The sequence below is a fragment of the Anabrus simplex genome, chromosome 12 (genome assembly GCF_040414725.1).
Source record: "Anabrus simplex isolate iqAnaSimp1 chromosome 12, ASM4041472v1, whole genome shotgun sequence".
NCBI lineage: Eukaryota > Metazoa > Arthropoda > Insecta > Orthoptera > Tettigoniidae > Anabrus > Anabrus simplex.
Window position 1 is genome coordinate 50,914,192 of NC_090276.1, and position 27,499 is coordinate 50,941,690.

Consider the following 27,499-nt stretch of genomic DNA (forward strand, 5'->3'; position numbering starts at 1 on the left):
TTCCCGCGCGATTATACGGTTTGCATATTATAATAGTTCAAAAGAGTAAATTGAGGAGTTCGTAGCCTCTTCACAGATGGTATCTTGATTTGTTGTCATTGATGCTTCCACGGCCCTTACTTATAGACATGATACTGTATAGGCTTTTCGGTTTATGCCGTGTCAAGAAAATAAGGTGAAATTCTTTACGTTTCGCAGAGAACTATGCTCTGCGTCATCAGAAGAAAATCTCGACTGTCCACGAGAAAGGCTTCTTAAACAATGGCTTTTTAAAAAAAATTAGACGTTATAATAGAAGTGGAAATGGTACGTTCATTCGCCACCAGATGGCTCGCCGGTCGTGGCACAGCGCTAGCGTTCGAAGCGGAAGCTGACCGAACCATCAGAATCAGTCAAAGAGATTCACATAACATGTGTACGTAACATATGACATTGACAGGTGTATGACATTGACACAAGCCTGGAATGAAACCTCTGGCGATGAGGAACGTACCGAGACGAAATCACAATAGTGAAGGGACAGGGAAGGGTATTACTTAATTGATAGCCAGTGTCCCAGTTGAAATTGTTAGGATTTCTATGTATTTCCACAGCTTTCCATGTAATCCTGGACCTGTAGTGTCTTGTGTGGGTAAAAGCTCGAGCATCTTGGAACCTGACATCATGGCCCGACGATAGAGCGTGCTCAGCTATTGCCGATTTGTCTGGCTGGTTGAGACGAATATTACGTTCATGTTCCGTAAGGTATACATCGGCCAAACATGCCAGTCCATCGGTACCCGTATCTTAGATAAAATACTGAGATACTTGAAATAGTTAAAACTACATAAATTAATAGAATTGAAAATAAATTTAAATAAATTACTGGGGCCGGCTACCACAAATGATCTGGAACGTGTATTTAAGTTGTGAAATGATGATAAAAAGTTGAATTTAGAAGAAATATACAGTGGCTGGCTTTCAGCCAACACACCAAACACCATCGTTAAAATGTGTAGCTACCGACGTTTATCAGGCTTCAGCCATGGGAGAGTCTGATAGTATGGGGTGATATGAACATCGTACCCGATATTGTAAATAAATCGCAGACAGGAATTCAGTGCTCGTTGAAGTTTAAGTGTTTCTTCTCTCGTTATGTCAACTAAAACGACGTCACAATAATCAATAATAGGGAGAACCAGTGTCTGTATTACTTTGGCCTTTAGCTCAAATGGAAATACATATCTCTGCCGATTAAGAAGGTTAAGCACTCCAAAAATATTTTTACGGATTTCTTTCGTGTGATCGGACCAATCAAGTGTTCATTCATAATTACGCCGAGATTGTTAACCGTTTTATTGTAATAATAATGTTATTTGCTTTACGTCCCACTAACCACTTTTTAAGGTCTTCGGAGACGCCGAGGTGCCGGAATTTAGTCCCGCCGGAGTTCTTTTACGTGCCAGTAAATCTACCGACACGGGGCTGTCGTATTTGAGCACATTCAAATACCACCGGACTGAGCCAGGATCGAACCTGCCAAGTTGGAGTTAGAAGGCCAGCGCCTTAACCGTCTGAGCCACTCAGCCCGGCCGTTTTATTGTAGGGATTAATGTTACCATTCAATAGGTTAGGCAGGATTGCGACATTGTTTGAGCAGGTCAGTAATTTTCGTGATCCATTTATGATTGCCTGAGATTTTGTGGAGTTTAATATATCCAGTAGCATTCAGCACCTCTATGTGCTATATCTTGTTGGAAACCTGGAACTTTCAAAAAGCTATCGTCGACGCAGTTCTTGATAGTATTGTATTGGACACAACTGAAGAAGGCGGTGTCCTGGTGGGGTTGGAGAATTCTGTAAGTCCTGTCACCAATACGATGTGGTCATACTAAGCTTATCGATTAGTAATCTCAAATCTAAGTCCATATCTCTTAAGCACGTCCGATAAGTTATCTGACATCTCCTTCTCTTTCTGAATCACATTACCGTCTGCTGCTTAAAGTTGATATGATAATGCAGCGACGCACCAACAGAAATGAAGGTAATAATCCGTGGGATCAAACTGTGCTAGCAGGTAAGAAGCTGCGAGTACTATATTATTGTGAACGAGCTGTTGTCTTTGGCTGTTTGTTATTACAGCAGTAACACCATCTAGCGAAGCACACCTCAACTAACAACAGTCACTCGGTATAATCCAACGCCGGTGAAACTAAAGGAAGTTTCGGTTCCAATCTGTAGCTAGCTTCATGTAGTTCCAGTCACTTTTTCTAGATCGCACTGGATATCATTGAAAGTGTGTAGATAGTTGTAGGCAGGTTTTGTAGATGGCAGGCGAGTAGACATGAAATTAAAGATTTTAATAATAAGAGGCTGTTTGACTCGAGGTGAAGTATTTCAAAGTTTAACCTGGATCATTGGGTCCTTCTGACCAACAATTAGTAATATAACGTTAAGTATTGTGGAGATGAAAATGAAATGGCGTATGGCTTTTAGTGCCGGGATACCCCAGGACGGGTTCGGCTCGCCAAGTGCAGATCTTTCTATTTGACTCCCGTAGGCGACCTGCGAGTCGTGATGAGGATGAAATGATGATGAAGACAACACATACACCCACCCCCTGTGCCGTAGGAATTAACCAATTAAGGTTAAAATCCCCGACCCGGCCGGGAATCGAACCCGCGACCCTCTGAACCGAAGGCCAGTACGCTGACCGTGCAGCCAACGAATCGGGCATTGTGGAGATAATTCAGGGTCTGTCATGTAAACCCAGAGCGAACGCGCCGTGTTTGTACTCTGGGCTACGACAGCTGCAGTGTGGGAGGCGCGCGCGTAGTTCTTGACCTTGCAAGCAGCCTGCGCGTGTTGGACCTGGCAAGCATTAGTCGCCAGTCTGAATGTCAGTTGTTAACATGGTGAGACAGTTATCACTGCAACACCGTATTTTCGTATGTAAAAGTTCTGGTTTCATCTAAGTGGTCGTGTGAACAGTCATAACTGGTGTGCAGAAAATCCTGATGGTGTTTATGAAGTCCCTCATTATGATAGAAAGATTGGTGTTTGGTGCAAGACGAATAATTGAGCCAGTTTTTTCTTCGAGATGACAGTAAATACAAAGAGGTACCAAGACGACATTTTTACGCCGTTCTTCTATCAGTTAACGGAAGAAGAAAAATCGTCTGGTTGGTTTCAACAAGATTCAGTCCCTGCTCATACAGCAGAAGATTCCCTTCTTCCAATCTCGGAAGTGTTTGCAGACAGAGTGACCTGTACTGGTCTATTTCCCCCTCGTTCTCCAGATCTAACGGCGTGTTATTTTTACTTGTGGGGTAAACTGAAATAAAAACTGTATCGAACAAATTCTCACACATTGGAGGAACTGAAAGAAAACATTACGAATGAAATCATAAACATTACAGTGGCAGAACTCGCTCGCGTCAGCCAGAATGTGGTTACCAGACGTACGTTCGGCCGAGGCAGCTGCCGCAGCGCAGAGTACGAACACCATGCGTTCGGTCTGTATTTATAGGAGAGACTCTGTACTGCCGGATTGCATTAAATCCTACTTTACCCAATCGTAGAACCTTGTTCGAACTCACTTATATTGATTTTAAGCGTACGTTCACATGGTGCTATTTGTGTTGTTTGAATTCCGTGTGCTTGTGCTATTTAAAATAATGTAAACGTTGCAAACCTTTGTTCCTTGTGCTTGTATATTGGAAATATATCCTCGCCAATGGTCGTGAAATCCTGTATTTCCTGTTTGAGTACACCTCAGGGGCTGGAAGCTGTTAATGTATTTCTATATACCGTATTTACGCGAATAATCCCCGCACCCCAACTTTGGGTAGGCTTATTTTGAAAAAAAGAAATGCCAACTTTGACGCAAAAAAAAACGCATCCCAATTTCGTGCCTCATTTTTTTTTAAAAATGTGCGGGTATTATTCGCGTAAATACGGGTATTTACGTGAATAATACCCGCCACCGAATAATCCCGCACCCTAAATTTAGGAAGGCTGATTTTGAAAAAAATGTCAACATTGACGCAAATAAAACCCGCACCCCAATTTCGTGCCACAATTTTTTTTAAAAAAAATGTGGGTGTATTATTCGCGTAAATACGGTATTTCCTGCCTCAGTGCATTTAGTTCTGTTATTTTCATGTGGTACTTGGATACTGTTGACACCCATTATCTTGCGTATGCTGTGCTCTGCTGTCTTGCTTTTGAAGGGATTTATTATTTGACATAATATCAGCTTTGTGTTGTGTTCATTTCAAGGTAAAGATACTTTGTGGTGTGTGAAGTTATGCTCTCAATAAGATAGTACGCCATGAACTAGGATATCAGATCATTATTTACAAAATAGTAAGTACAGGGTTATCCGAAAGTTCGTAAACATTTGACGAGGCAATACTTCACGGAATATTGGAGGTAATGATTGACACACATGATTGGCATGACTTGGGGTTTTATTGACAACAAAATAAACTCCACAAAATGACCAACAGGTGGCGCTTCATACGATACACAAGCAATAATTAGCATAGCAACACATGCTCTCCATGTCGGCCGTCATTCATCAACAATACCTGTAGTAGAGGGACAATGTTATGAACAGCACTCTACAGCTTATCTGTAGGTATGTGAAAAATTGCCATCGGATGTTGTCTTTTAGCATCCCTAATCAGGTCGGACGGTCGCGGTAGACTTGCGACTTCACGTAACTACACAACCAATAATCACACGGATTGAGATCTGGGGACCGAGGTGGCCACCCACAACATGCCACGATCGCACGCGCATCTAACGCCCTCTCTCACAACAGCTCCTCTGTTCGTGCACTCGTTGTTAGTGTCAATAACACTCCATGCCATGTCAAGCATGTGTAGCCATTTGGACCTGATGTGTTGCTGTCCGGCGCCATCTGTTGGTCATTTTGTGTACTTTATTTTGGTGTCAATAAAACCCCATGTCATGCCAATCATGTGTGTCTATTATTACCAACATTCCGTGACGTATTGCCTCGTCAAATGTTAACGGACTTTTGGGTCATCCTGTATTTGAAAATAAAAATATATGAATTATAATGTATTGGGAATGGAAATAGTAGAACTGCATTATAATCATCATAGTTGTTGAGGGGGTTAGGGTGTAGGGCGAGGGATGAAGGGGGATGGAGGAACTGTTGTGAGCATAACCGCATATGTGTCTCTACGCCGGAAGTTTTTTTTTGCTAGGGGCTTTACGTCGCACCGACGATGGGATAGGAAAGGCCTAGGAGTTGGAAGGAAGCGGCCGTGGCCTTAATTAAGGTACAGCCCCAGCATTTGCCTGGTTTGAAAATGGGGAAACCACGAAAAACCATTTTCAGGGCTGCCGATAGTGGGATTCGAACCTACTACGCCGGAAGTTACTTCTCTGTGCTATCTGTTGATGATAATAGTGAGGTATTGCTCACAATGCGCATTGTAGCGCTATCTCTGATTGCGGACTAAAACTACTGTGCCATCTGGCTTGATACGGAAATTTATTACTGAGTTTTATCTCTATCCTATTTTATCCTATTTCACGTAATCCTTTTCTTATTCCTTTCGCGCTCATTACTCGAATTATCTTTCCTTCTTGGTAGAAATAGTGTCAATGTAACAAGAATCAGTGGTGGGAAGAGTACAAGAAAAAGTAATCCGGCTGAAAAACAGTCACCTATTCGAATAATTACTATTTTACGCAAATAAAGGACTTGATGAAATAAATATTTTTCTAATAATCCTGAGATGGAGACCTTTCTTTTGATGACAACACATGCGCATTATTATTGCGGTTTTCTTTGAATTTTCTGTTACACGTTCAAATTATATATAGATATATGATTTAGATTTTTTTGCCAAACAAAAAGATAGAACTCCTAACGAAATTGTCATCTAATATCATTTAGACTTTCACGGCCCGTGTAACTATTCATGAGTTGTATTTTTGGGCTTATGCCGTGTAAATAATTATAAACACACTCAACGTTTCAAAAGGAACCTTGCCTTTCTTCATCAGGAGACAAAAGAGAAAAGAAACGACGTATTGATGGTTGCTAGGAGAAAGCAACAAGGAAGCTTCAAATGGTGCCCAAAGATGTATAGGGGACGCCATTTTATCCCCAAGCTAGAGGCAATGAATAGTAACAACAAAGCATTACTCTCTAATGGTTCTGATTATAGGTAGCCATGATTCACTGAGGTTGTAACCTGTATCGCGGTTGAAATTATCTGGATTTTTACGTATTTCAACCGCCTCCCTGATAATTGTTGGGCGATATTGCTTTATACGGGCAAGAACATCCACTTCTTGGAACAAGACGTCATGACCAGGTGTTAGGGCATGATCAGCAACAGCTGATTTATCAGGTTAGTTGAGTCTGATACATCTGGTATGTTCTTTGATGCGAGTACACACCGTTCTCGAAGTCTGCCCAATATAAACCTTGCCACAAGTACAGGGAACTCTGTAGATACCAGGTTGTTGTAATTTAGGCAAACTAACCTTAGTTGGTCGCAGGAGTTGCCTAATCTTAACTGATGTTCCAAAAACAGTTCGTACATGGTACCTACGTAAGATTTTAGCAATACGATCCGTCGTGTTATGTATGTAAGGTAGGTAAGCAGTTCCTTTTACATCTTTTTTTCTTAACAGACGTCCGATTATGTGCCGATTTCAGAACCCTTGAGATCAAAGCTCTGCTGTAACCGTTGCTCTCAAGGTGTTAATTTCCTCTTGTAGATCTGACGCTTCAGAAATCCTCCTGGCCCTGGTAGCCAGAAACATGGTGTCCTTACAACTCTTATTATTCACAACGTTGAACTTATTTAGCAGATGAATTTGCTTTATTTCCCTTCCCAGAATCTCTTCATCATATCGCTATGACCTTTCTTCCGTCTATGCAGCGTTGGTTATCATCCTGGGTTTGTTCGACAAAATTATGATTGTTTACCAACCTCTTTCTTTCTTGACTTCATGAATCCAGATTGTTGTTGGCTTCTCGTTCCAAAGTTATTTGAAGATCTGTTAGGGTAACCTCTTGTCATCCATTCTGTATGAATGCCCCTCCGTATTGTTTTTTTTTTTTTTTTTTCCTTCTATGTTGCGATATATTCTATTATTACTTCCTGATTTCTTAACGGTACAAGTATTTTCCGTATAATTTCTTCTTTCCAGTTCTTCTAATTTATTCAATTTGTAGTTCAGTACTAGACATTCACTCGCGCATTCGTATTCCGGTTTTTTTTCCTTAGTTGCTTTCTTTACGTTGCACCGATACAGATAGGTCTTGTGGCGACGATAGGACAGGGAAGAGCTAGGAGTGGGAAGGAAGCGGCCGTGGCCTTAATTAAGGTACAGCCCCTGCATTTGCCTGGTGTGGAAATGGGAAACCACGGAAAACCATTTTCAGGGCTGCCGACAGTGGGGTTCGAACCTACTATCTCCCGAATGCTGGATACTGGCCGCACTTAAGCGACTTCAGCTATCGAGCTCGGTCGTATTGCGGTTTCACTACTCTGTTGTATTTTGAGGGTTTTAGATAAAACACTTCTTGTTGTACCGTAGATATTCCTAGTTATACAGTATGCTTTTTTCCATGTTGTGTATCCGTTCTTCTATAGCGGGTTTTTCTAAAGTTTTCTTCTGATATAACTATAGTAATTTCCGTGCAACATGGCACCGAGCACGGATCTGTTTATATTATTGAATTAACCATCCATCTATCCAGCTGCTCGTCTCGAGTGATAGCATTCTTGACATTGCACGAGAGAAATGTACTGTGATTGGCGCTCCAGAAATAGCAGAGACTCTGTATTCGAGCATTACTCTGTACAGGCTATTTCTAGCTGTGCTCCAAACCCGCCCGAGAGACCTTATACATCATCATATTATTATGTTCCACTTGTGTACGTCGAGTTCGAAAATTGGGGAGTGTAAAGGGGCTCATAGACGTGCAATATTATTGCACAAAAATCGAGTTTGTGCAATAAATAGAATCGTGTGGAGATAATATTGATAGTTGTGCAATATATTGTGCAAAGCGTTCATAGACATACAATATGCGTTGCAATATAATTATAGTCAGTCCATGCCGGTATTTATTTGGTGATTATATTGAGTGACACTGATCTCTGCTGCGTTTCGATCGCCGTGGGCGTAAGTGCCAAAAAGAAGCAGAAACGGAAAAGAAGCACAAGGGCCAAACAGTGGTTTCTAGACAGAGAAAAGTACACTCATGAAAATTTACTCAATGTACTGAGAAAATGGGAATCAAATGATTTTCGAAACTTTCTGCGCATGAATGGTGAATTGTATGATGAACTCCTCGCTTTGCTCTTAACGTCCCACAGAGCCGGAAGGCCATGGTACACTTCGATAAACTCCAAAATAAACTTTTTCTCCTCCTTTTTGCCTGCCATCACGATACCTTCTCCAACGCCTGTTGATACCAACTGGCGGGAGGACGGGATATTGCACAATATTGCCAACACACAGCACAGTATTTTGCGATTTGCGCAATATATTTCAAAATTTCTTGATTTTGTACAATATATTGCACAACCCTTCAATATTAAATACACACTATCATTTTTATTGCACAAACCCCGATATTGCGCAATAATATTGCACGTCTATGGACCCCTTAAAAAATAATGATAAAATGTTAATAATAATAATAATAATGATAATAACACAGTGCTCAAACCGGAATGCCCATACGCGAGTGAATATCTGGTATTGAATTATAAACTGAATAAATTAGAAGAAAAAAATACGGAAAATACTCGGTCCGCTAAGAACTACAGAACTCTGGAAATCAAGAAGTAATGATGTAATGTAGCGGAACATAGAAAACATAACAGAAACAATGCGATAGAGGCGATTGATAATATTTGGTCGTTCATACAGGACGGATGACAACAGGACAACCAAACAGGTCTTAAAATATCTTTGGAACAAGAAGAAAATAACCTGGATTCATAAAGTCAAGAAAGATTTGAAAAGAAACAATATACGAGAAGAAGCAACAAATGAGAGGGAGATTTTTTTTAGAAAGAAAGTGTTAAATATGGGAGGATTCCAAGGTCGGGAGAGAAAGAAAACAGCTTCAGAATGGTCCATGGAGAGGAAAAGAAGACATAGTGAGCAGATAGAGGAGTATTGAAGGAAGAAAGAATAACAAAGGATGAAGCATTGAAATTGTCACGTGGACCCTAGAAGTCCCTAACGGAGAAAAAACTGATGATGAAGAAGAAGAAGAAGAAGAAGAACTTCTGTCTTCACGGTGATCTTGCATGTTGCAGTTCAGCAGACTGGCGTTTGAGCTCAGGTTCATACCTCCTGGCCCAAAATTCAATCGTCAAATCGATTTTGCACGGAGCCTGACTCACTACTGCCGTTCCATCGCCCTTTGCGTGGTACCTGTCCAATACACCGCCATCTCGAGCTGTGTCCATGTACTATGAGTGTCATTGTATGGAAGCACGTTGCAAATGTGAGGGGGGGGGGGGGACCTGTCATGACTTTTGCTCCAACGCTCGTATATTCTATTCGTCGCGCACACATCAGATGATGTGTGTGTCGTGAGTTTCTTCTTATTGTTTCGTTGAAGCCCCTTGGACCACGTAGTTCCTAACTCTTAGCACAGTATTCCTTCATCTTAGCGCTGTGGGTTGCTTTCCTTTCCTGAGTCTATCAACTACCACTCCAGGATGCAGTGTTTTAGCTGTCAGTGACTGGAGAGTGTCAGATGTTCAGATCAGCATTCTAAAAGTTATCCCTGTTGAATAATTTATATCCTTGGGATCAGTTTTTAAAATGCTTGGTCTTTTCGAACCAGTTTCATCTATTTATCGTTTGCCTCCTTCCCTCTAGAAATGGTGTTGGAGATTTTTGAGGTCAGTCTCTTGTTGTCCACCCTGACTGACCGTAGAGGATACGTCTCCTCTTTCTTATGGCTGATGTTATGCTCTCTAAATGTTGGTAAAGCTCGTTGTTATGCCTGATTCTGTAGTCGCCTCCCTCTTTAATGGGGCCCAGGATCTTTCATTCTTTCAGTTCCAAATTCCTGAGTTGTGCCTTTTTGACCATGTTCAAGCATTCTGAGGCGTACAGTACCGAACGTCTTACTACGGTTTCATAATATCGAAGTTTGAGGCGAAGGGAAAGGGGTTTGGACTTGTAAATATTCTTACTGAGATGAAAAGCTCTCTCCAGTTCGGTACATCTGGTTTTCATGGCTAGATCCTCACTAACGTTCGAGTTTTTTGCAAGCTGCTTTACGTCGCATCGACACAGATAGGTCTTATGGCGACGATAGGATAGGAAAGGGCTAGGAGTGGGAAGGAAGCGGCCGTGGCCTTAATTAACGTACAGCCCCAGCATTTGCCTAGTGTGAAAATGGTAAAACACGGAAAACCATCTTCAAGGCTGCCGACAGTGGGGTTCGAACCCACTATCTCCCGAATACTGGATACTGGCCGCGCTTAAGCGACTACAGCTATCGAGCTCGGTTCGAGGTTATTCAGTCTCCGAGATATTTGTAGGCGTCAGTCTTCTGTATTACTGCTTCCCCGTGTGGGATTGAGTTGGGTGCATCTCCAATGTTGGTGTTGAACTCCGTTTTCTTAATGGGAATCTTCAACCCTACTTTGGACGCTGTTTGACTGAGGCAGGAGAGTTGGTGTGTAGCTTCCTCCATACGTAATGCTAGGAGTGTGAGGTCATCTGCGAAGGCCAGGCAATTAATGTTTAACTTGTCCTTCTGGAAACCGATTCTCAACCCCGAGTTTTTCGACATTCACGAATAACCTTCTCTAACATGTAGTTGAAGAGAACTGGGAATAAACAATTCCCTTGCCTAATACCTGTTCTGATATCGAAGCTTCTTGACTTGGTGTTTGTTTATTCGTTAGTGTATTTATTTATTTATTTATTTATTTATTTATTTATTTATTTATTTATTTATTTATTTATTTATTTATTTATTTATTTTTAACCTCATAATTACAATATAATGAAGAAATACTGTTATTTAATTAGATACGTAATTAAGACAGTAATTTAGAAAAATACATAACTGGCCCACATCCGTGTTGATTTCGACTTCAGTTATCATCACCACAAATAAATGCGTACTGTGCACTCCAGTGTCTCTTCCAGTGAAAGAGAATATTCATTTTAGAAGTTCTTCCCAACATTTGCTTCTTTTGTATTTATTCTGTATGAGTATCGGGAATTGTCGTGACACAAAGCTGTCAAACATTCTGTGTCGTTATGTGAGTGATCAGCTCCCATCGACTTCCATGGAAATGTTTTGGTACAGATAATTGAAGTGTCAGTCTATGTCCAATCCTTTCACGAAACGTACCAATTCATTTCAATGATTAGAATAATTTTGTAATTAAAAACTACCGAAGTGCAGTTCTCTCTTAAAGAAGAATCTCTTGTGATTACTTTTCGCACACACATATACCTCTCCAGTGTATGATAATACTTATTTTTGATACCAATGTTTTCGATCAGTGACTTTTATGTTCGAGAAAAGTTTGAGGTGATGATTGTTGTTCTGAATGAAAAAGTGATAATGAGGGAAAAATAATTCAGACTGCTCGAAAATAAAGGTAACAGATTTACCACATATAACGACTCCAACATAATATAATTGAATTTGAATAATAATAATAATAATAATAATAATAATAATAATAATAATAATAATAATAATACTTAAACTTTCCGCCAATATTTAGACATGCTGTTTTACTCGGGACAGTAGTAATCCCATTTATCGGAGACGAGTGGCAGTAGAAGAGACATATTACATCACAACAATGGTCAATGTAATGTTATTGTTGATCAGTTTTATGAGTTTTCGATATTGTAGGTTAGAGGTGTGATAAGCTGTTATGTTTGTGTAACTGCTACATCTGTCACTGCTGCAATAAAGTAACTGTGAAAAGTAACAGTTAAAAATAACGTTCAAACTTACCTTTTATTCCTCACAGCCTGGTCACGGCTTCAAGCTTGTCCCCTTACAGCTGTGTTGCGAAGCCCCATTCATTCACTCGCACATGCGAGCACGCATCACTACGCTGTTGAAAGTCGATGCAGCAAAACACGCATTCCTATTTGCTATAAAGTTAACGAGAGGCAGACAACGGATGAAATAACATATCGTCTTTTCTAAAATCCAGAGGAGTGAGTTTGGCAATGCCCCGATGAATGACAGAAGACAAGAAAACATGATGATCTGTCTGCCAAACCTCGACACAACAGATGCAACTAACTGCTTGCTCGTTGTAACATGTCAAAATTGAGTTTACAAATTTAGAAAATTCCTCTATGTGTTTGTCTATGAGTTCGTATTTCTCCACCGGCCAGTGGCCTACTAAGTTTGTATAATCCCAAAGGATATGGTCAACTGGCTGATGATTTGTTTCACCGCGCGCGCGTGCTTGCACACACACACACACACACACACACACACACACACACCTAGGCTCTTCTGTTATTTTGAACCTAAAGAATTATTCACCAAATTTCTCGTGGCCTGTTGTCATGGCTCTGTGTGTGTGTGTTTACTTAATTAATTAATTAATTAATTAATTAATTAGCTAGTTCCATATTTTGTGATCTTGTTTTGTTTGCGTAACTTTGGGGGGCAAAACATTTTCTGCTCTCTCAAAAATGATCTTAAGGGGGGCACAGTGCCATTCCTCTCCCCCCCCCCTCTCCCAAATCTCCTCCTAGATGTTAAGTCCCCTTAAAGCGTAGAGTTTGGTAGTCTTCAGAAGCTGCTAAGGCATTAAATCTGAAGAAAGTGGTAGATGGTTTTATATCAAGAAATGAGATTAGAAAGCGGGCATTTCTTCAGAGAACTACATTTCCCAATGGAGACTGTTCAGGCGGTAGAGCTTTTCACATTTCGTATCATGAAATGCATCATATACAGCACGGTAATAGGATATTTATTAAGCAAGTTCTAATTTTTCTTCGTACATAAAATATTCCTTCAAAATATTTACTGTATTTGTGAATCAAGTTCTGTGTTTTCTGTTTACTTGTGAATATTACTGAAAACTCCGTACATAGTACTCGTTCAAACATGTATTTGCGAAGCAAGGTCTGTTGTTATTGTTCTGTCTGTGAATATTGTTATTATATAGGAAGGCTTGCATTGATGGTTGTTCCTCATTTCACATGCCCCCCTTCTCCCCTATAAATTACCCGAAGTCGGCGCGCCTGATTTATCAAGATCATTAGGCTAAATGTATTTCTCCGAGGTACTTTAATTTGTTTACTTTTTTCACATTTCGTGTAATGGTATTTTGAAGCAACTTTCTTCTTCTTCTTCTTCTTCTTCTTCTTCTTCTTCTTCTTCTTCTCCTTGCGTTCCGGCCTTCAAAGGACCACGTTACAATTTCAATTCTTCCTCCTTAGTGTTGTTCTTTCCTTTTCTTCCAGTATTCTTTCAAAGTTTCACTGTACTTCTTTTTCCTGTCTTCAGTCCATTTTGTGCCTGTTTTCTTTTCATTCCTCCCTTGGAATCCTTCCATTTGTAAGACTTGCTTCCGAAAAATCTTTCTTTCCAATAATTCTTATTCTCGTATGTTGTTCCTTTCCAGGCCTTTTTTGACTTCTTGAATCCAGGTGGTGGTTGATTTCTCTTCTCAAAGGTTTAGTTAGTCTATTGTCATCCATTCTATAAATTTGTCCAAGAAATAGCAGTCTCTTTTTTCTTTTGTTTCTGATATGTTTCCTATGTTCTGATAAATTTCATTGTCACTTCTTAATTTCCAAAACTCTACAATTCTTAGAGGATCTGACATTTTCCTTATCTCCACCGGTCTACGGAACAAGGTCTCAACTGCCCCCTCCCATTTTTCTTTTTGTGAACTGTAGTTTATTTTGTCAAATGTGTGTTCAGTAACAAAGGATTTTTAACCCATTTATGCCCAGAACTTTTTTTATTTACTATTTTGACAATTTTTACAAATTTGACTACTTGGTTAAGAATAAACATAAATAACTCAAAATTACACAGTAATAAAGCTCTATATGTAAGATTACATGTTGCGAAAACGCAACACTGGGCAGATCCAGAACCTCAATGAAGTCCATGTATGGAATATGAAATTTACCGTTTAGATGCAATCTACTATTAGTAAATTGAAATCACTTCACCTTGGACAGACAGCTCTATAATTCTTTCTCATATCTTACGGAACGAAAACAACGCGTAATTCTTCAGAATAGGTCATCCGAATGGGTAATGAAATATTCAGGAGTACCACAAGGCTCTGTACTTGGAGCACTTCTCTTTGTATCTATATTAACGATATATCGACACGGCTAAGACACTGTAAATACCACTTGTATGCTGACGATCTACAGATCTATTATCATTCCAAAATTTCAGACATCAATCAAGCAATAGGTTGTATGAACTCTGACTTAAATAATATCTGTGCATACGCTCATGAAAACTGTATTTTAATTAATCCATCAAAATCTAAAGCTATTATTGTTGGGCAGACGAAACAAATCAGTGCGGCAAAAAACAAAAACATTCCTCCACTAACTTTATCTGGTAAAATTATTCCGTACGAAAACTCGGTAAGAAATCTTAGTGTAATTATAAACGAGAATCTTAACTGGGGAGAGCACATTACAAATATCTGTAGAAAAGTGTATGCGTCTCTTCGCCCATTAAAATATCATCAAAATATAGTGCCACTAAACATGAGAATTAGCCTTATAAATACTCTTATCCTCCCTATATTTTACTACTGTGACATAGTACTAATTGATGCCACGAGAGAACAACTAAACCGATTACAACGTGCTATGAACTCATATATTAGATTTATATTTTCCTTACGCTATGATGTTCATGTTACCCCTTATTATCGACAACTTTCCTTTCTAAAATTTGAATAATATAGAAACCTCCACGTGGCAGTATTAATCTTTCGAGTATTAAAAGAGAATATCCCATACTACTTATCTTCACAACTCTTTCCACCAGCATAACACACGCTCCGGCAGTACACTTGCTATCCCTCTCAGCAGGTCAGCAGCATTTAGCCGTTCCTTTGTTGCAAATGGAGCTAGAATATGGAATTCTCTCCCCCACAACATTAGAGCCATAAAATCCTTAAATTCCTTCAAGTTGTCTTGCCGTGATGTGTGCCGCCAGGCTGAATGAATCTGGTAGAGTGAATGTGTGTATGAATGTACGTTTACTGTGCTTATGGTATTTTGTGTCATTCAACTTTTAATTTGTAACGATAGTTTTAAGACATGACTAAGAATATTTATAGAGTTTGTTATTTTGTTTCATAGTTTGTAATGGTAGTTTTAAGATTATGAATATTGCTTTCAGATGTACAATGTTAATGAAGTGTGGTTACGTGTAAGAGAGGACCATGAATCCTAACTTCGCCACTACAAATAAAGGCAAATATAATAATAATAATAATAATAATAATATATAATAAAACTGACATTTTCGGTGTAATTGATAAAAAAAATGTCCGTGTGAACATTTTTCCCAAACAATGAACATGTATATTCACGAATAAATACGAACAATACCAAACATTTGCTGGAAGGAAGTGTAAATTTTTACTGTCCCTTCCGGAAGTTAAATTCTCTGAAACATTTATTGTGAAGAGCTACTCTGCATTTCACACATCGATGTTAGTAGTTGACTTGCACTGAGTTTCAGGTAAGTGTCCGATGTTATCGAAACGAAGCTCAGTCGACACTCTAGCACCGGTAGGAGTAGCAACTGGACCATGTCTCACTCTGGGCGTTCCATGCGTGTGTAGTAAAGTTAATGCTATGCAACGTCGAAATTCTAGGAGATTCGTAGAACTCCAGTAAATTTCGTTGAAATCTTGTGAAAAATCCAGGCATTCTGGATTGACACATCAATACCCCAAAGAAGTATGGGCCACCACCACTTCTTTGAGCGTATGTTTACTCTGTAAGTACTAACGTTTTGGTCCATTCTGTGAGTTCCACCCGTGTTCTCGTTGTATGGTTTTATTAGTAAAGGCTGAGGAATCGAGATTTTCTTCTTTTCACTGAAGGAATATCTGATTGCTGTTCGTACTGGATAAACACCATCACAGTTCGATACCAGAGTTACAACAGAATTGTCATTCCATCTGCACACAAGTAGTTTCTTGCTGTCACATCTCATGTCAAACGTTCTGCGTTCTTCTTTCTTGATAACAGAGATATCTTTTAGAGGACACTTGTCAGTTCTGTTACTTCTAATAGTTCCTGTGAAACCAATGCCAAGTTTTGTAAATTATTCAACTACTTTTAGGCTGATGAAGTAATTTTCAGCAAACATATGATGTGGAAGTACTTTCCCGGCTATGTCCCTTGGAAGACTTTCGGTGAATTTTAGAAGTACACTACTACCTAAACCGAACTTTTCATTTTAACAGTTTTTCAGGCCCTTTTGCTCCTTGGTATATATCAAAATCAATCAGATATCCCAGGGGTTGATTGAGGCACCAAACTTTATACCCAAAGCGGATGGGTTTGCCTTTTATATGCTGCTTCAAACCATGGCGCCCGTAATAGAGAATCATGGCTTCATCACAGCTAGATTGATTTTGACATATGGTGTACTCCAGAAACGAGTTTCGAAGTGAACTAGGTATGGCCTGAGTTTTGATATTTTGTCCCTCGTGTCTATATACGTATTGTCATTCAATTGGAGATAACGCATAACCTTCTCAAAACGATTTCGCCTCCTAGAATTAATCACAGCCTCGTTTCTTGTGTCGGGCCGTTCATCCCAATACATCCTCCTTCGAGGTACAGGTATATAACCACTCAGAATTAAAATACCAAAACACACTTTGAGTTCCTCAATTGAAAGCTGAAAGTTTGTTTTTCCCTTCTGAACAGCATACTTCACACTTTCCTTTACAATAATGTCAAGAAGTTTACCTTCCCGCTCACGGCACTAGAATTACTGTCCGATAATTTGAGCACACTCTCCTTGCACTCATCACCTATAACAACGGCCTCATCTGCACATCTAAGAACAGTTTCGGTTTCTGCAGCTAGCTGTCTTCCAGTAAGATTACCGCACGTCCCACAAAAGTCTTCGTCACCGCTATCTTCGTCGGGTATCTTCATTTACATCAGGTGGAGCAATGAACATATCAATGCTATGAGCCTTGTCAACATCTTCATTTTCTTCCAATAGGGAGAGAATTTCATGGACACTCAAGTTTCTGTAAAAGAAAAGAAATATATACTGTAGTTTTGAATAGGTATCGTATCTGCCCAGTGTTGCGAAAACGCAACGCTCGTGTTCTAAGCTAATTTGTGAGGAGAAAAAAATAAATACAAATCTCACGAGCTGTATACTTGTTAACTTAAGTTTTGTTATTCACTATTTGTGAACTTCAACGAATTACGTACATTTGTAAGGTGATAACTTACCGTTTTTGTAACAGCGCGCGCGCTTACTACCTTCCATTTCCACAGACACAAGTTTACAATAGTCCACTGCCACTTCGATTGTTACACTGGATTCTCAATTCACTGCCTGTGAAGTTGATTCGACATTCAAATTGTAGTTGGAACTGATAGATCCTGTTGTTCTTTATCATAATACTAGCTACATGCTGTTAAATGGACGGAAGACAAATGTTGCGAAAACGCAACACTGGGCATACATGGGTATGAATGAAGGGTTATATTGACGTGTGGTGTTTGTTCCAGCGGGTCGCGGGCTGCGGGTTGCCATGGCGACGCCCGCTATAGGCCGGCGACGCACCGCATCTTGTCTGCGTACGGCTCTCTTCCTGTTCCTCGTCACATTCGTGTGGCTACAGTTACACGTGGCATCGCTAAACGGTGGTCGTACGACCTCCGTCGGAAGCGAAGCCCCCGAAGGGAACGACTCGACGGCAGCTATCCTCAGCATGGTGCCCCAGGTCAGTAGCTTTCAGTATCATGGTTTTACTCTACATTTCCCTCAATACTGTAGTTAATTTCAGATACTGTATTTTTACTTTGATTCATTTTCGTAAATCGTCTATGCGTAGCAAAATTGGTTTGCCTCTAGCTTTTGTGATGAAAGATGCGGGACCGAATTCATTCCCGGTTGGTTGGCATTTAAGGAAGGTTCATTATTCGAGACCCATGTCTCCACGTTATATAACGCCGTCGGGCTGAGTGGCTTAGACATATAACGCGCTGAACCCAAGTTGGCAAGTTCAGTCCAGGCTCAGTCCGGTGATATTTGAAGGTGCTCAAATATGACAGCCCCGTGTCGCTAGAATTACCAAAACATAAAAGAACTCCGGCGGGGCAAAATTGCGGCAACTCGACGTCTCTGAATACCGTAAAACTAGTTAGTGGGACGTAGGCCTAGATATTTTTTTAATGAGCCTCTATGGACTGCGTTTTAACAACCAATCTCATTTTCAGGGTCTTATGTCTAGTTCGTCTGCCGGCTTTGACATCCTGCCAACATCTCTTGAGCGCATCGATCAGCGCTTTCTTCCGCTCTTCTGGTAAAGGGACTCTCCATCTTCCGATTTCTGTCTCCACCATAAAACCCTGATAGCTTTTCACCATCCTTCTAAAACTAACCCTGTCGGTCATTTTATCCTCCCTATTGCCCACCTCTCTCAGATCTTTCTCACACTCGTGGAGCCATCTCACCTAAGGTGCATTTTGGTTTTAGAAAATGCCATATTTTCTTTGTGAGCCGGTCATTATTCATACGGAAGATGTGCTCATAATACAGCAATCTTCTCTTTCTAATTGCTGTTGTTATCAGTTCCATCTTGCTGTATATTACTTTATTGGATCTCAGTGGAACCAGCCCGTCAACCCATCTGTTGCCAAAGATCTTCCATAGTAGCCTGGATTGTCGTTCAAGTAGCTGATTGACTTGTCCTTTTCCATTCATGCACAGGGTCTCCGAAGCATATACGCCTTTTGGTCTAAATTATTATTATTATTATTATTATTATTATTATTATTATTATTATTATTATTATTATTATTATTATTATTATTAGGTAATCTTTTCTTTTTCTTGTCTTTCCAAAATGTTTCATCCTTCCTCGGTGGTGGTGTTTTCTTTCATCCGTCCATTTACTGCCTGATTTCTTCTTGGATTTCTCTGGAAATTTACACTGAAATGTTGCTTCCCCAAATACTTCCCTGTTTGCAAGTAGTTCTTTTCTAATGTTGAGTAGTTCCAAATCATCTTCGGCTTCATTTAAAAAATGATAATTTTTATATAAAAGCTTTTCAGGACAACATTATTATTATTATTATTATTATTATTATTATTATTATTATTATTATTATTATTATTATTATTATTCAGAGTTCTAAAAGGAACAAAAATTTGCTAGAGTTCGGTATCTTTCACGACCTTAGGAGATTGCACATTCTTCAGATTATAATTCTACTGTAGGACCTCGATAAAAATTTAAAAAAGGTCTCCAACTATCATATTTAATTAATTATATATTGTGCGATGCCAACTGAACAGATTTCCTTGATGGATAATAGAAAACCGTGGGTTTTCAAAACTAATTCAAAAATGTTATTTTAAAAATTCAAATACTGGTTCGTATGTACTGAGTTACTTGTTTTTTTTGTTTTTTTGTTTTTTTTTTTTTTCAAGTCAGCTACTCGGAAGAGGCCTTGAGGAAGTCGAAGGGGAGGGAGAATCACACGACCGCCTGTTGGTTGGCAGGTTGGAATAATTCTCCACCACTGAGGCAGTAGATGTGTTCTTTTAATGTTTTAGAATTCTAACAAGCCGTTCTAACTCTCAAATGCATTTTCTGCCATTTTGAATCGTTTATCATCCATATGACGCGATATTTTGCTAAAGAAAGGAATTTATTATCCTTCTCAAGCATTGTGGGTTTTTTTTTTTTTCGCCGTATACTTACAGAACTCACTGAGACGACTCGAACGACACCACGCCGCACCCCATTGTGTTAGCCGCGTGGCACGGCGATTTTAATACCTCAGTTTGTGTGCTATTGCATCACACAATAACATAATGTTGAGGTCCGAACTCTTGTTGCTAATTCCCTGTGGGGGGGTGCTAGAATAATACTCCCACGGTATCCCCTGCCTGTCGTAAGAGCCGACTAAAAGGAGGCCCCATAGGCTCTCAGCTTGGGAGCGTGTGTTGGCGACCACGCGGTCCTAAGCTAAGTTCTGGTATAGCTTCCACTTGCTTGTGCCAGACTCTTCAATTTCATCTACCCTATCCGACCTTCCTTGGTCAACTCATATGTTCTTTTCCTACCCCGACGGTATTAGGTTCCCATGGTCTCCGTAGGGAGTCTTTCATTTCCATGCCCTTCGTGGCCCTTATCTTCCTCTGCCCTTCCTGATGTCAACCTCGTCAAAGGGTCATTTTTCGAAGTGTCGGACGCCTTCACATTATTACCTTTCTACCGCCAATATTCCCGTGAAGTATTGCCTCGTCAAATGTTAACGGACTTTTGGGTCATCCTGTGTTTGAAAATTTAAAAAATATGAATTATAATGTATTGGGAATGGAAATAGTAGAACTGCATTATAATCATCATAGTTGTTGAGGGGGTTGGGGTGTAGGGCGAGGGATGAAGGGGGATGGAGGAACTGGTGAGCATAACCGCATATGCGTCTCTACGCCGGAAGTTACTTCTCTGTGCTATCTGTTGATGATAATAGTGAGGTATTGCTCACAATGCGCATTGTAGCCTCTCTCTGATTGCGGACTAAAACTACAGTGCCATCTGGCTTGATACGGAAATTTATTACTGAGTTTTATCTCTATCCTATTTTATCCTATTTCATGTAATCCTTTTCTTATTCCTTTTGCGCTCAGTACTCGAATTATCGTTCCTTCTTGGTAGAAATAGTGTCAGTGTAACATGAATCAATGATGGGAAGAGTACAAGAAAAAATAATCGGGCTGAATAACAGTCACCTAAGAAATATTTTACTTTATTACTAATTACTTTCTTCCAATTATAATTAGAATATTACTTACAGAATATTAGTCTTAAGGAAATCACTGACTATTTTCCTCGCATGGGGCTGGAATAATACAAAAGTTTATAAGGTAACACTCTCTCTCTCTCTCTCTCTCTCTCTCTCTCTCTCTCTCTCTCTCTCTCTCTCTCTCTCTCTCTCTCGTACTCCTGTTAAAATGATTATCACCACCACCACACATGGACATAGAAGTACGATTCATCCGTTTGCCGCGCGCATTCGTCAGTCTGGCAGTCTCACTGAGTCAATGTGTCTGTGCAGCTCTATCTAGTGTATTTACTTTCTTAACGTGTAATCAGATACTAAATGACTTTTTATTATATAGTCACGTCGTACTTCTATTTAACTGTAATACGTGTGTAATCGTCCCTTTGGTGAAAGTTTTATTGTATAGTTATTGAATCAAAATCTTTTACAAAAATGTATTACCGGAGTTAAGTTGGTAAACTGTCAACTTTTACCTCTCTGTCGAAATTCGCTTGGAGAGAGCTCCAAAGCTTAACAATTTTGCAGCTTTTTAATTATTTTTTCCAAGTTTGTTGTTACTCTCCCCCCGCCTACAGATCTCCCCAAACCTCCTGGCAAATTTTGTTGTCTATAATGTTTTGTGCCCCGCCCCTAATTCCTAGTCCCCGCCATTACGAACATGACTTCACGTAAACCCTACTTGTGCGTGAAATGAGTAGCTCATTCGTTACTGAAGGCGCCCACAGCCAAAAACACACAAGAACGTTGAAGTTTCCCTAAAACCGTTAGAGTTAACAAATAAAATGTATATGACGTTTCTTGTAGGAATTGTAAGTTCAAGACCAAAACGTACCCTCCATTTTTCGATGGGAACAATCATTTACCCGTTATTTTAGTTGATGTGAGGGAAAAATTTTCCTGTATTTGGGACATACCCCTGTAAAATCCCCTAATAGTTCAAAACGGTGAAATTTATAAAAATCAAAAGTATACCTTGCGTGACTAGGGATTTTATTCAATATCCTTACCAAATTTGAGATCAGTCGGCCCAGCGTATCCGAAACACAAACACAAACAAACACGGTCTAGATAAAAATGAAAATGTCGTGCTTCCGTATTCCACGGCGAACACTTTGGGGACTGTTATATCAACCAAATGTGCCCTAACCCAAAATGTGTAGCCCTTCTGAGGTAGAACTCTTGGCATTTACTGTCCCAATAGTCCACGCCGTATTTCATTTGGTTGAGGTGAAATTCCTTTCACTTACTTTACTTACATGTGGTTTGTTCTTTTTCTCTTATTTTATCTGTCCATGCTTCTTTACATCGGAACGAGTCTCGCATGGGGAACTAAAGAAGTGAGCGACATTCTTTGTTTTCTCTTGGCAAACACTCTTTGTTATATACGAGTAACAAAATAATGTCGAAACTTAATCAAAATTTCGGCTTAACACTGTAGATGCAACTAGAAGAAGAAATACAGCCGGAGATAGCAATGCAAATATATCTCCAAGAAGAAGAAGAAACTACAGTCCAGGAGCTGCAAGACGACCAGCAACCAACAACATCCGGAACGGAGGCAAGTTCTCGCATTCCCTGGGGAAAGGTGGAGGAAACATGGCACATACAGCATTCGTGAAGGGTTGTAAAGCAGATCTCTCTATTTCACTTACATTGTGATTCTGAAGAATCTATTGTCCCCTTTTTCATCAAGGGAATAAGGGCGAATATTTCCGTTTAAAGCTCGTAATTTGTACTGATATATACAGATTATTTGAGATGTACTTAAAATGCAGCATGCCAAAACACAAACATTTTGCTAGTGATTGTATTACTATGGTTCCCTACATGTCTTTTGGCTATGCAAATCTAGCATGGTAAGGTAATGATCTAATTTACGTTATTCATATTGGCCTTCATTTGCACCACATAAACTTAATTTGTATTAATTTGTAAATATGATATGTTCAAGGTCATTTTCCAAGCATCATAATAGTAGTGGTGTTGGTATCTAAATCCTGGCATGATGACACTGGTCTGTGCACGTGTTCATAGATTGCACTTGATTCTTTCCTTCTTGATGTAGTCAAATTCGGAAGCGTCGAGCAAGTGCTGAAAATTTCGCACATATTTTATCCGAATAAACGAACGAAATGTTTTCATTTCCCGCCCTGAGGGCATGGGGCGGCCCACTAAATGGAAACACCCTCTCTCTGGCCAGGAATTTCGGGGTTGTTATGGAAAGGATGGTGAATAGAAGGAGATGGCTGAGGGAGGGATGTTATATTTCCGTAGGGTACCTTTTTGTCTGTTTTCTCTATTATATTATCTTTCGTACATGAAAGTAATTATACATAGTGTATCAGAACTATACCGACAAAAAAACAGGGATGCTCTTCGTGTTATGTTAAATTGACGAACTTGCCGTATTTGCATCCGCTGTGATCCAAGGAAGAGAAGAGAAGAGGAGGGAGGGGAAGTGGTATGTACGTTGGAGACAGAGATAATGAAAGCGGTTTCAGTGCAAAACAACTATTAAGGTACTTATTGGTAATATTGCAATATGGTGCACATTTATTTTTCATGCAGTTTGACTACCTGAAGGCACATTATTCTTTAGTGTAGCACAAGAAATAATCCACACTGCAACAAATGGGCTTGCAGCATGTGTGCAGTTCCACTTTGTCTCAGTGAGGCCAAAAGCTGCTTTCCTGCATTTCGTATTACACCAAGCAGAGTTGAAGTTCATTGCGAATAGAGCAGGTGAGGCTGATTTTGTTGGGTCTCATTAATCCCAACAAAACATCTAATAATTAAGTAAGCTAACAAGATATACAAGAAACAAGAAACCCACATTATTGTTAAAATATGTGTAAATAAAATGTGCAAAATGAAATGCATGAACAATGGTAATAGTTTCACCTTGAAACCACCAATTTTGAGACCTGATTAATCCAGTTTTTCAGAATTTCAATGTTTCTTATGCACCAGGGTTCCTGTTCTTGATGACAGATATGTTTTTATTCCAAATTTAATGCTTCAAAGGGTTAGTGATTCGGTACTGAAAAGTATGTCTTCCTTCATAACAAACAAACAAACAAACAAACAAACAAACAAACAAACATTCGTACAAAACAATAATCTTCAGTTTCTTTCTCATTATCGGCATCGACTTCTTGTCAGGCTTTTTACCAAACTTCAATTTCTCCAGCGTCTTTTTTCTATACTGATCAAACCCTTCTCCCGTTTTGTAATACGTTACAGTCACATTTCACTTCCTAAAGATTTATTAACGCTGCCCGTTCAAGCGTGACGAGCATCCCAGGAAGGAGGAAATGCTCTTTATTTGATGTAACTAACGCAGAAATACGACGCTGTCTGTACTTACGGAAATGAATATGGAGGGTTTTTAAAAATTCACGGAGTCTTTTGATGCTAGTCTTTTCGATGGTTCAGAGCTGCCGTCTTACATTGGAGGGATTTTAACAGTTCTTCATCCTCATTATTATTATTATTATTATTATTATTATTATTAGTAGTAGTAGTAGTAGTAGTAGTAGTAGTAGTAGTAGTAGTAGTAGTAGTATTTATGCTTGTCCAGTTCTTTCCACATTGGGGCTTCTATGATTCCTCTCCACTTTTATGAGTTAGTTCCACCGCTCTTCATTTAATACTGTGATGGTCCAGTACATGCTGTATTTTCATTAATTCTAATTCTTGTGGTTGATCAATACGTTAAATCAAATGAATATTTATCTGGAGCGAATACGATTTACATACATGCATACATAAATATAAACTGTTAGGCCTTTCAGGGTTCAGGTCTATAGCCTCTACGAATGAACTAAGGGTCTCTTCAATCCTCTATTTGCAGCTAACTCTGGGGCGTCTTTTAATTCCTCACCTCTTCCATTTAAATCGTTAAAAACAGAGTCCACTCTTCGTCTTGGTCTCTTTCTGCCTCTTCTGACACCCTATATGGCTGAATTAATTTATTCTCCTCGGTAACCTGTCCTCCTCCATTCGCTTCACATGACCCAAACAAAGTTCATACGCATAGCGAGTGAATTCCTAAATTAACCTTAGCTTCCTCATTATGAAAGCCCGCCAGACATTGTTACCCCATATTTGTTACCTGTAATAATTCGTGGTAGTCTCCAAGCTTGTAAAGAAGACATTTTGAGTCCACCCAGCTTTCGCTCTGTACACGAAATTCAGGCTGAAAACACACCGATGTAAGGGTAATTTCGTCTGAGACCTAACTTCTTTCTTGCAGAATATCGTTGATCGCAGCTATGAGTTCACGGCATTAGCTTTGCCACACCTTGATTCGATAGGCCCTATCACTTACTACCATCCTACACATACTAAATCCTTGGAATGTTCCACCTGTTCCAGTTTTATTAACCCTATCTGACATTCAATTCCTCTAGGTTTCTCCCCATTTGGCATCACTTTAGTCTTGAAAACACGAATTTTCATATAATTAAGCTGTTCAGTCTGGCGATGACGAATAAAACACTTAAGAGCACTACAAACTACTCCACTTTCGAATTGTTCACAGATATCTTATAATGTTCTAAGTATTATATTCCTGTTACATAGACCAAAAAGCTTGTAAGTTAATTAACTGAGTCGACACTTAACAAAAATTCATATAATACTCACTGCAATTCAAGTTCCAAGATATTGGACTACAAAGTTTCAACGTCGGTAACAAGTCGTCGGCATAAGCCAAACTACTCGTTATATTTCCATCACACTGAGCCCCTTCCTACCAGTTTATACTTTTCAGTAAATGGTTCATATATATTATGAACAAAACTATGTACATGAACAATGAAGGTGAAATATTGTAGCTTTGCGTAACCCCTGTAACTGCTCTGAACTAAGAACTCTTCCTATCATAAATTCTCACCCGTGGATTGTCAATGCAAATACCTTTTATTACCTGATCCCATGATCCCTCATTATGGTCAACGTACTTTCACTTCGTGATCTGTCATACGCCTTTTCTAGATCTACGAAATATTCGCATATTAACTGTATATTCTAGAATGAATAAAAGTCGCTTACATTACGATCTATCTGCACTCGCGTACGGAGCACTCACTGCAGAGAGTTAAAAGTAAAGAACGTCAGGCCTGAAATCGGAGAAATTACAATACAGTATTGCAAAACACGTTCCAAAAGAAACAGGACTGGACACGAGGGTCTACAATAAAATATCCTTCTGTAGTGAAAAATAGAAGTATTTTGACAAATTACGTAATACAGTTATATAATAAATACAATAATAACAATAATGTATTTTATGTACTGTACTTGTGGTTCAGTTCAATACTCCAGTCCTCCTTGGTGTCAGAAATTCCTTTCTTTTTTTTTTTTTTTTTTTTTTTTTACTGATTTTAAGGCCAATCCGATGAGACGATCTTAAGCTATTGACTTACTGCAGCAGGTCTTGATGCGATTCGGAACAGAGAAACCTCTTCCTGCTGTAAACGGGACTCGAACAGGCTAACAACGGTATCAGAGATCATATAGACTTGACGCTGAAACGACCACGGCCACCAGGTGGGCTATTATTATTATTATTATTATTATTATTATTATTATTATTATTATTATTATAATAGTTTACGCCCACATTGGAGCACTTAAATCAAACCCAAATACATTTACGTTAACAAAGAATTAACTGAAGATTTAGCTTGCATCATCTTCTTCCTTTCTCAAAACCTCTTCATTCTGGCTGACCTGGCTGCCCTTTCTTCATCAGATATGGCATATTGTTTGTGTTGTACAGTTTTTAATGACAATCTTTTTTGTTTGTTTTTGAGAATCCTTATTTCTTCTCTATTTTCAATTTGCTTCATTGCAATATTCAGCTCTTCTGAATCATTCTGAACTTCTTTAAACCAATTATTTTTTTGTTTTACTTTTCCAAAAGTAATTAGTTGTTTTATTATCCTATTATTATTTAATCTAGAAAGATGACAGAAAAAGGCAATTCTTTTTCTCATCGTATCTATTATAGATGCATTTTCCCTATAAACCACTGCATTAGGCAATAATCTCCATTATCCATCCACCTGATGTTTTTTTATTAATGATTGTTCTGAGTCTCCTTCAGTAAACCTTTTGCAGTGTATCAGTTGTTGCTTTGGTGTTCAATTTAAATAGTGTTTCACAAGCATAAGTCGCTTCAGGTTTAATGACGGAACAGTAATGTTGAAGTTTAGCATTTATTGAAAGAGATTTTTTCATGTACGTTGGCCATGTAATTCGTTGTGCTTTTTTAACTGAAATGTTCTGCTTTCTATTGATGATTTTTCATTGGAGTTCCAAGTTATAATTTCACCGAGATATTTAAACTTATTCACAATTTTAATTTGTTTGGTATTGGCTAAGGTAATGGTTGCTGCTGTAACCGGGAAGGTTGGCATTATTTCTGTTTTTTCAT

The 27,499-nt window shown here is 39.1% G+C and overlaps 1 protein-coding gene across 2 annotated transcripts in view; it reads left to right on the forward strand.

Moving 5' to 3' along the window:
* Nucleotides 1-1,983: 1,983 nt before the first annotated feature.
* LOC136884258 (alpha-1,6-mannosyl-glycoprotein 2-beta-N-acetylglucosaminyltransferase) overlaps nucleotides 1,984-27,499 on the forward strand; it is a 115,347-nt gene continuing 89,831 nt past the window's right edge. For both annotated transcript variants that reach the window (XM_067156323.2, XM_067156324.2), the window contains exons 1-2: nucleotides 1,984-2,056; nucleotides 17,770-17,984. In XM_067156323.2, coding sequence (XP_067012424.1) covers nucleotides 1,990-2,056; nucleotides 17,770-17,984 — 282 coding nt within the window. In that variant the 5' untranslated portion in view covers nucleotides 1,984-1,989. The remainder of the gene's footprint in view (nucleotides 2,057-17,769; nucleotides 17,985-27,499) is intronic.